Source organism: Echinococcus granulosus, assembly GCF_000524195.1.
Source record: "Echinococcus granulosus chromosome Unknown EG_S00187, whole genome shotgun sequence".
NCBI classification, from domain to species: domain Eukaryota; kingdom Metazoa; phylum Platyhelminthes; class Cestoda; order Cyclophyllidea; family Taeniidae; genus Echinococcus; species Echinococcus granulosus.
Window position 1 is genome coordinate 57,537 of NW_020170567.1, and position 10,764 is coordinate 68,300.

Sequence of the window (10,764 nt, forward strand, 5' to 3'; positions counted from 1 at the left end):
TTTTGATTCCTTGTAAAAATGTTGTAGACTAGTCGCCACTTGGTCTTTCTTTTTCCATCAAGATGAAATAGGTTTTGTTGACGAAGTGAAGGACTGACTTTTTTGAGGGTATTTATAGAAGAGCCTGTATTTTGATAACCTTTTAGAACTATGACGGGAACCTTTTGAGATAAAAGTTGGTATTTTTTTGTTGATACTTAAGTAAATTTGAGTTTAGCATTATTCGCTATTTATTCCTTTTATTTTTTAAGGATGTAAACGAACCCTCCCATTCGGATTTCATTTCAGGACAGTATTTTGACGTCTTGGTGGTTTTAGGATCGTTACTTTAGAAAAAAAAAAGCTTTTTTAAGTTTACATTGGGAAAAATTGGTCATTTAGACTTAAAAATGGTGTAAAGTTTTGAAAATTTCTGTCTAGTTCTTACTGCTCTTTTGCATTAGGGGTTTGTTCGCCCATTTCCAACGCTCCATCGAATACAATTCAGTATTCTGATATCATTTTTTGAATTTTCTTTAGGCATACTATTGATTCTGCCTTCAAATTTGGTGAGGACAGCTTCGTGCCCTAGGATGTCGGGTGTTTCATGGTTCCTTGATTTAGCGCAATTTAGCTTGACACTTAATACCGTTTTTGAGGGCATTTCAGAAATTGTTTTAGCGATGTTCCAAATTTTTGTTGGAAACGGTGATGATGGGGGAGTAGGAAGAGAAGTTGTTTTAGCATGCGATCATTTCCTTCTCTCAAGCCGGTTGCCTCTACAGCAGTCTAGTATGAATTGTCACTCCTTAAAGTGAGGATGGTTGCGAAGACCACACATGAAACCAATTCAAGAGGTAGGAATCGTATTCCACCACGCAGAGAGGCGACTTTGTGCTTAGTAGCAGTCTCAAGTTTACCTGAAGGCGTTATCTACTAGTGAATCGAAATTGTCAGTGTTTTAAGCTCCCTCATTTTTATGGACTGGGGCTTCCATTATTCGTGTGGTCTGGACCCCATCGAGCTCCCAACTGGAGGAGCAATAGATAAGGTTGCGGAGTTGTTGCCTTTATTACTCAACATGCGTGCACGAACTCGGCGGCTGGCTAGCGTAGAATATCGGAGGCCGAGTCTGAGCCCTGGTCTGGGTCACCGATCCCCTTGATCACGTATACTTGGCACATATTTGATCGAAATTGTACTTAGGATAAATATTGGTGCACTTAAAGTGCAGCTGATGTAATAACCAGCCAATCGCGAAGGAGTGAGCAAGAGCGAGATGTCTGGAATGCTGGAGAATTAAGTGCAAAGCGAAGACGTGTAGGGAATCAAATACAAGCGTTTTTGTGGTGCTGTAGGTATTTCCAGCAGTCTGAAATACCCTACTAGTGTACTGGATGCTGATTCCCCTGAATCCTCAGCTAAGTACATTGATGACTAGGAAGAATAAAAGTACCTTGGAACTGACGGGAGGTGTTGAAGAGATTACAAGAAAGTTGAACTTATAGGTGTTGGACCCATCACTGGTGGTCTTAGTCATGGGTACCAAATGGCATTTAAAAAAGTAGATGCTAACATTTAGCCGTTAGTTCTTTGACGTGATCTACTACGAGGAAAACTCAATGAGTACCTGTATTACCACTAAGATGTCGGCAAGGAAAAGTAAGGGGAACTGTAATTCCCATGAAAGTCTGGGGCTTGTCTGAAATCAGGGATGTTAGCAATTATTCTTACTGAACTTATTCTCTATTTCCACAAGAAAAAACACTAATTTGTCTCATGGGTGTACATAGTAGTGTCCTACCCCCCTTGGTAGCGGGTCTAACCAAATGCTCTCTTTTTCATTCTCAATTTAGATGAGGATTCCTTTTGATAAGATTATGAAGCCATGGACTCTTTCGAAATCCCTGGACTTGTGCCTTCCGCTAGCGTTCTCTACGTCTTCTGCAGCCTTTCTTATTGACTTATTCATTCACAAAAATCGTTCCTTTGTGTAATCCGCAGGCATCAATGATCATGTCTCCGCCACCCTTAAAAATTGAATTAAAGGCGAAAATTAGTTTCTTTTTTTCTCTGGATTATGTTCGGCTTTTGTTCTTGTCTTTATTTTCGATGCAAACATTTTCTTTTTTACTAAAATTTGGTACAGTTTTTCAACTTTTGCTGCGTTTTTTTTCGTCATTTTAAGACAGCGTTTTGGTTTTACGCCCAAAATCGGCATCACACAATAAGTGGTACAATCTGAAACTCGGCGTAGAACGTTATCTAGACTGGCTACCTATGCGTACAAGTCTGCTTAACTTACCCAGTATCAAAAATCATGCAACCCATTCAGTAGCTTATTTTGGTTCTCCGTTCTTATGCTACTTGTTAATTGCAAGCAGTGCGTATTCTTAGCAACAGTTAACGCATGGATTTGCAGGCCTCATGTTGCGTGCTTAGTGTTTTTCGAAGATCGTTTTCTTTTCCTTCGCTTTCCTCACTCATAGGTGGGAGTGTCTGATTTTCGATGAAATTACGGTCGCATAAGACGGTTGGGTGATTTTTTTATTTGGGGAGGAGAGAGGTCCCAAATTCCACTACGCTGCTTCTGTCTGAGTTTACATTATTTTGTGAAGTACTTAGGTTTTTAAGCAGGCTCAAATTGTTGCTGTAGGCACTTGCTTTGTCATACAGGACTATGTGACCTGCAAGGTGTTTGAAACACCATCAAGAGGGGAGCCTTATTGCTGAAAATTTATGGCCTGAATTCCGAAATCAGCTGGAATCTCGACTTATTTTACACCAGTAAAATAGGCTTTTCCATAATCACTACTGATTTGATCAACATCTCGTAAATGTGTGCATGGACGAACGGATGGACAGATCATTCCAATCCACGTCAATGGATGGATGACACAGGAGTAGATAAATCGAATAGTAGAGGTTAGATACAACATGGGTGGAGTTGGAGTAAGTAGATGACTTTACTGGTGTCTCAGGGAGGAGTTGTTGAATTAATGGATAGATGAATGAAGGATAGAAGCATTGATGCTTTAGAAGTGCATGGATGTTCAATGAAGGCTTGGTGGATGAACTGATAGGACTCGGGTGGATGAATCGGTAACAGTTCATTTGATCGCCTGGTGAAAGAATGATTAGACCGTTGAAGTTCCTAATTGTATGTGTTTTAACCGATCAAATGAAGCTACCAATGGTGGTGTGCTAGGGAGCCTTCCAAACTGATCTAATTGTGAGGGACTGTTAATTGCTGTGGTGAAATAATTCCCGCATCATATTTTTTTGACAGCCGTTTAGGTACAGTCATTCACTTCAATGCCACCTCCGTGAAATTAGGCAAGACAGGAGCACCTACCCTACTGGCGCCTTCGCTTAGTAGAGTCTAAGAAGGCTCCAACACTGTAGACTATTCCCATCTTTCATATTCCATTGTCTACCCCAGAGACATTATTAGTAGATTAAGAACTTCCCCCAATCAAGGAGTGTATTTTTGATTGTCTATTTGAGTCATCAACTAGACACGCTATTTTGCCTGCTTTTTTGTCCAATTTCTTTGATCCTCTCGGAGGAGGTAAGATGTTAGCACTAATTTTGGATATGTTTAAAGGGTGAGACTTTCTACTCAGGTAAGGACGATCGAATTGGGAGTTGATCTTTCAGTGAAATGGTGAATCAGGGTATTAAGTTATGCCAACAAGTAAGCTGAGTTGATATTTAACAATCTACGCCTGTCTTAAAAAGCCTTTAAAATGCAAAAAGTGTTGAAGAATTGACCTACAAGGAATTTTGACAGCCCTCGGGCTTTGTAACAACAAAAAATAGATCTTGTGAACAATAATCAGATGATAAGGAAAGTGGTCGTTCAGAAAGACGCTGTGATAATTGTTGAGGAAATGAAAGAAAAGTGATCAGGTTGAGAGCCGAAGGTGTGAGCTATGAAATCACCCTTTTCGTATGAAAGTCAATATGGGGTCTTTCGTATCACATGTCTATTGCTTCTACTAGATGAACTGCATTAGAGGCTGAATCACATCACAACGAGCTTACCTGGAGACCAGTCAAAGGCCAGATACGGCTGAACAACGAATAGGTTCACAACCTGGCAGAACCTGATTGGTTCCTGATCCACTATTACCCTTACTGACTATTTGCGGTAGTGGCGTTAGGGTTAGCCATGACTCCGACACAGGTGGCCATCTTCGCCCGTGCATTCGGTGCATAAACCAGCGGTATGCCAGTCATCGGATCCAACAAATGGGATGGCTTAGAATTTCTTTCGTAGACGAATCACAACTTGGGTTTAACATTTGTGACCATACAGTAAAAAATTACTGGATTTGATTTGAGGGACTCCTGGGTTGGTAGTTACATCTGAGTATGAATACTTTCGCTTCCATACCGGCAAACATGTTGGCATCCCGAGTTTCGACACATATTTGGACACTTCTGGACTAGGCGTTGCAAGAGTAGTGACTGGGTAGGTACGTTGGGATTACCATCGGGACAGCAACGAAGTTGATGTGAGGCTTTGCCTCATGCGGTGGATTATCATTGATTTAGGGGTCAATAGGGGGTTCGATGTAAAGGGATGAATGCGAAAGAAGCCGAGATGGGTGGACCTGAAATAGCTGGGCGAAATACCTAGTGGAGGAGCAGTAAAGACTCTCCTAGTGGGAATTCCAGTATGAATCTCCTCATTTCGCAAAGTATGCTCCTGTGTAGGTCAGATTGTTGCAAGTTCGTTTGTCATACGAGTCGGTTAGGTTAGAACTCATCCGATGCGTTTTTAAAGGCATTTTCCTTTTGTTCTGTTTCTAAAAGAGCCGTAGTAAAATAACCAGATTAAAAGGCAATGCTGGTTGTTAAATGCAAGTGGGATGGGGAGAAAGTCAGCAGTCAAATTTCTGCAAATTGAGGCAATTTGAGTTTGTTAAGAGAGAAACCTACCACAAGTGTTTAATGTTTGTTGTTACTATTGAACAGTTTTGCGTGCATGGGGTATGATTAAAAGTGAGACTAAGCTTGAATTTTGGAGGACATTCATCCGTAATCTTCACCCATTACATGTGTACTGATCTTTCAAGCTCACGTGCTTTTCAGCCTAATTAGATAAAGGATCTAGATCCACAACTGGCCTTAGAAATTTGTCGTATGTTAAAGGGCACGATAATATATATGAATACCCGACACACACAATAATGTCATTACTGGTGCATTCAAATCTTGTCACCCAATTGAACATGCTCACTTTATCTTTGGTATCTCTGTGGTTGACCGCGGTTGGTGAAAATGGTGAGGGAGCGAATTGTTCGTCTCCTTTATAACTTACTTGCCGTATTTAGCAGTAATTGAAGGTCCCTAATGAGTAATAACTTTCGTGAAAGACACAGGATCTTACTGTATTTCTATTATTCTACCAAAAGTGTCGTAATGCAGTTAACTATTTCTTTCTGGCAGTCATTTGTTTTAGGCGCCCAACTTTTTGCGGTTACCATTTTTCATTCCATTTCGGAACTTTCATATACATTAGAGTCTGTTCTTTGATTGAAGTTGATGTTTTCTATCGTGGTTTATAGTTTATTGGTCCCTTAAACTCTATCTGTCCCGTATACCTATTACTTTATGATGCTCTTTTCTAGTCGTCTATGCTGAGTTTAGCTAATCAATTTTAATCATTTAAATGTTTTCTAGCATTATTTCTAAGTGGGTTCAAATGTGGTCATTTTCATGACGGGTTTCCAAAACCCGCATTTTTCTCATTGAATCTCTACCCTTCTTTCAGGTTGGTGATAAACGCCATCCAAAGATGCAGTCAAATGTAAATTTGGCTAGCTATCTCGTAACAAAAAATGCATGGAAGGGCAGGTTTGTTTAAATTCTTACTCTTTAAAATCTCTGTCAAATTTGTGATCTCCGAAATTTTTTTGTTAAAAGCTTTGACCACTTGTGCTCTTTGAGACTTCTACCTTTGTAAGGCTGAATCCTCCTCTGTTCATTCTGCTCCCTTTTTACACGCGTTACTACGCCTTTTAGCATTAGTAAAGTCGAAGGATGGGCTGGTTCGACTTTCAGGTTTTTTGGAATTCTAGCTTTCCTCATCATTTAAACGCTATCCTAGTTTTCTCGATAGATTGCGTCTGTCTTATTGTCTTCTCTTCCTGAAACCTTGGACGGTTCTTATTATTGTCTTTCAGCTACAAAAGAGTTCTGTCAGTAGGCACACAAGGCATAACCACTTATCGAAAGGACAATCTTCGTGTCACCAATCAGGTTTGTTCTTTTTGGCTATATCTGGGTCCTTGAGCAGTTTTTTGGCCCTGTATTTTTAAAGTTTGCAGTAACAGGTAAATTTGTCAATAGGCTATTCTATTGTTTGGGCTTATATTTTCTCCTTTGGTAGTGGCTCTACCAGGAAATCTTCGCTATTCGGGCAGATAGCGTAGGATCTAAGGCGGGGAGTGTGAATAATCAACAGAAATTTAATCTGGTTGCTGGGGGACCTGGCGGACGCAAGGATATGTCATTTTCGTCTGAGTATCGTACGGACATTTTAACTGATATGCTAGTAAGTGGTGATTGCACTTCATTCAAAACTTTTTGTTGCATATTTGAATGGTCGTACTCAAAAGGTTTTTAGTACAACAACTAGTTCTAGAAGAGTTTTTCACTAACAGGATGAAAAAGTCTGTTCAACTCATTCTGCTCACTGGATATGAATCTCATTAAGCACAAAGACCTATTTTTGTATAAGAATCGTTGCGGCTACTGCAGTCTTAATGGATAAGTGGTCTTGAATTCACTTCGCAAATAACGGAGCATGACCAATTGGAAATTCCTGATAACTCCACTGCGAATCTCACTGTAGAGGGTTGATGTCAAAAAAGCTGCTTGAGTGATTTTGCAGACGCAATCTAATAAACTAGGTTGAAATTTGACACAGCTGCTGTCTCGTTTGTAGAGATTTCGAAGCTTATTTGCGGAAGAACCTCAACCTAACGTTGTAAGTTTGATTCATCCGCTCCTTCCCCTATGTGTTTCAAGTTCTTTTGTGGATGAATTTTTGCCCTTCTGTGTACTTTTACGGCTGCAGTGTCATTCGGATTTTGCTATATTTAACCGAATTAGCTACCACGTAACCTTTGTATGACTGGAAGATTAAACTCTGCTGTAGTGTGATCATGGTAGTACCTGAAACCTGATCCCGGTTTTCCACCTATTTCTAGACTTTTGTTTTAAAAGCTCATTCTTCTCATCACGAACATAATTCTCCCTTGACTTTGTGTTCATACTCTTTTTTTGCTGCTACTTCCTAGCCCATGTGAACTTGAGCCTGTCATCAACCGAGACACTGTAGATGGGCCTCTCGGCCACATTTTACGCTTCCACAACCGCTTCAGCAACCGCTATTCTTATTCTTGTACTTCTTGATTGTGGCTCTAGCTGGTTGTGCGTCCGCAACCCTGCATCCGTAACACCTGTTTGGCATTTTTTTCACCCATGAGCAACTAGGAGGGAAAAACTTAATGTGTTATTTGACAGGGATGATTTCGGGTTCTCATAACGTGCATCCATACACACGAATCATCTATCCGTTACGTTTTACTTCCCCGTCGACTCAATCCGCGTACGATTTTTTTCAACGGTAAGGCCAGTTAACTTGCCAGGCACGATTTCTCTCCATCATTGGCCCAGGTGGTAGTTAATAAAACTGAGTAACCACATGTAGATGTAATGAATGGAAGCGGTAAATTTATTTATCTGTCCTTCTTAGGCTACGCGTAATGAGCTAGCACCACAAGCTCATTTGAAGCAGGCCCGGGAGGGGGGAATAGTCCAATAGTGTTTCGCTTAGGAACGAAACACTGGAACAAATCTTATACCACATCTAGGACATGAAATCTAGTTTTTACATCGAAAATGTCTCTTCTAATGTTTGCTTTGCGGATTCATTTTTGAGAACCCGAGTGTCATATTGATTTCCTTGTTAAGCCTTAAACAGCTAGTTGAATCTACTCTGTCCTCACATTTATCAGCTCGGAAGCAAACATGTCTTATCATTGTTTGAAAGGTGTTATCAGTGTCAAGAGCCATCGTTAGGATGCAATGAATGCAAAAAGCATTACCAAATCGTAACAGTAATCAAATCCCTTTTTTGCATTTCTAGAAACTTTCAGCAGTGAGAGTCACGTGGTCAGAGAAAGAAAAACCCGTTTTCCTTGAGATTACTCCCATTTCAATCGATCAAATTGACCAGGTCACGGGTACGAGGGTCGCCTGCTATGCCTATCGCGATATCCAGTACCTTGCTCAGGTGCGGCATTAGTCTAACAAAACAGTAGCAATTACCTCACGAGTTTTGGACTCATTTCTGATGACGTTTGCCTTTTAGGTCACTGGTCTCCAAGGTGCATTTGCCATTGTCTGCGGAAGTCAAGAACGCATTGTAAGTAAAATTTAACGTGTTTGCTATCTTTAATACTATTTTTTTCCATTCAGCATCTCTTCCGGTGTTCTGATCCTGTCAGTCTCATGAACGCAGCCGCAGAAGCAGCCGCTTTGTATCTAGGCTTCATTCTCAATCGATCACTTGCACCTCTAACTGTTGATTGGTGCCGTGAGATGCGCCTAGGCCCGATGGCGACGTGGGTTGTATAATTGACAATCTACCTCTTTAATAGGCCCGAGAATATGATATCGACGGCGGAGTTTGTGTTACAGAAGGTTGCGCCTTACCGTCATGGCAGCGGTGCACCACCACTTTCGAGAACTCTCTGTCTGACGGATTGTCTTTTAGTTGAACGCGATCCAATCTCATATAGGCCAATATCAGCTCAACCACTATGTGAAGTAATTATTCACCGTTTTTCTAATTACCACTAAACCCTTTAATCACGGGAAGGACTTGACGGTGTTATTAGTGCATGCCATCCTTAAGCCATTTGGGTCTTGCCATGAGGCATTGGAATGCAAAAAAAGCAATGTATGCAATAGACTGCAATTTCGTGTACTAGAGGGTTGACTAATGGTCAATACAAGGCGTATTAAATTTCCCTTTGCGATCATCAAAAATTTGCCATTAGATCCGGAGACGAGATATCTGATCAGAAAGTTGCGTTAGTGGTGCAGTCCCATTTTGTGTTTTTCTCGGCGTACCTGCAGTTGTTGCACACTTACTCACGCTGGCTTGAAAAATAGAGGTCCTGTATGATATTCCATAATCTCCTAACTTCGAAGTATTCTATAGGTCTACATCTTGGCACCTATTTAATTCATCTTCCAACTTTTGAAGGAATAGCCGTAAACTATTTGCTCACCTCAACCTTCTTTGCTACCCCAAATGTTTTTTGTTTGTTTTTAAATGACTGATTACAGATTGTAAAAGCTGAAATTTAAGGTATGAGGGTCCATTTATGAAACATTCATATATCTACTGCCTTTGAGTGTAGGTAAAAGTGATTAAAGACACCGGAAAGTTTCAACCTGTTGCATTGAAGCATCCAAGGAAAGTAGCTTATACTTTCTGTGGGAGGAAGATCATACAGGGTTTCACCCAAAGATTAGCCAGTGCAGTCCAACTTTGAAATGTAAAGACAACTGGTAGAGAAAAAAGTATGATACGATTATAAGCTATGGAATAGATTTAATAACTTTCTTCTGCGGAACTGAAAGAATCGGACACTTCATAGCACTCCCGCACTTTATTCTCATTTAGGTATTCGCACTGATTCGATCACGACGGGAGCCCCAGATGTTGAGCATTGAGTACATAAACGGAAAGGTACACACCTACTATTCCTCTGACAGGTTAGTTCTACCATCTGTCTTGTTTGCACAAGTCACGCTGATCTGTATTGTGCAAAGAGATCTCGAATACCCCTCCTTAAGATAAGGAGAAGTTTTCCAGTTCGAAATGATTGCAATGGGTCAATTACTTCGTTGAATTTGAAACTCTTGCGAATTCAAACGTCATGGGTAAATCCAATACTCATGAACTTATCTGTCCTGCAACTTTATCAACTGCTTTGGTGAATGAGTTTTTGGGATTCCTTATTCATCGCGGCCTTGGCAGCAGCCGACCATTCTCGAAGTCATAGCGATAACAACACTGAGATAAAACTACTTGTGGCGAATGCTGGAACTTTGATCCTTCCTTCTTTGCTATCATTACCATTTCCTGAAATGGCAAGGATCATCGACCTTCCAGGTAGTAGCCATTTGAAATGTTTCGATAAGATTAATCGTCAATCCACCCTCTCCAATCGATGATTTTTAGGACGTTCTTTCGTTTATGAGTCCACAGAAAAGTATTTATAGGCTCGGAAGTCGAAACCTTCAAAATTTGATGTGGTACTGGTAACCCTTCTGTTGTGAGCAGATGTTCTCCTCGGTTGTTTATCGATTAAAATCTAACCATTAAATTCGGGAATATTGTTTGTTTTTGGAGTGGGTTTGCCTCCTGGTGTCACAGGTGTAACGTCGGGATCCGCACTCTCAAGAGGGTATAAGCTATGTAACTGGAAAAATACGCTGGGCGTCCAAGCGAAACTGGGATATTTAGGCTCTCAAATGAGTGGGAAAGGATAGAACTCGATGAGTGACAATGGTATCAACTTTTTCGAAGAGTCTCCCGTTGCGAAACTCGTACACTCACCACGGCGTTTAACCAATACCTGCAACGCGGTTTCCCAATCGAAAAATTCGTCAGTACGCCCAGGCCTTCTCAGTACACTCTTATCCACTTCGGTGTCGCTACTACATTGCCGATCTCCACTTCTGGGCACACTT

At 40.8% G+C, this 10,764-nt stretch overlaps 1 protein-coding gene across 1 annotated transcript in view; it reads left to right on the forward strand. All coding sequences in view use genetic code 11, as the record gives it.

Annotated features, from left to right (window-relative positions):
- EGR_10071 (DnaJ subfamily C member protein) overlaps positions 1 to 10,764 on the forward strand; it is a gene marked incomplete at both ends in the record, with an annotated part of 50,605 nt that overhangs the window by 12,963 nt on the left and 26,878 nt on the right. Inside the window, 8 exons of the mRNA XM_024499320.1 lie at positions 5,762 to 5,844; positions 6,174 to 6,249; positions 6,380 to 6,544; positions 8,144 to 8,290; positions 8,369 to 8,422; positions 8,476 to 8,621; positions 8,658 to 8,826; positions 9,692 to 9,783. Of these exons, the coding sequence (XP_024346270.1) occupies positions 5,762 to 5,844; positions 6,174 to 6,249; positions 6,380 to 6,544; positions 8,144 to 8,290; positions 8,369 to 8,422; positions 8,476 to 8,621; positions 8,658 to 8,826; positions 9,692 to 9,783 (932 nt within the window). The remainder of the gene's footprint in view (positions 1 to 5,761; positions 5,845 to 6,173; positions 6,250 to 6,379; positions 6,545 to 8,143; positions 8,291 to 8,368; positions 8,423 to 8,475; positions 8,622 to 8,657; positions 8,827 to 9,691; positions 9,784 to 10,764) is intronic.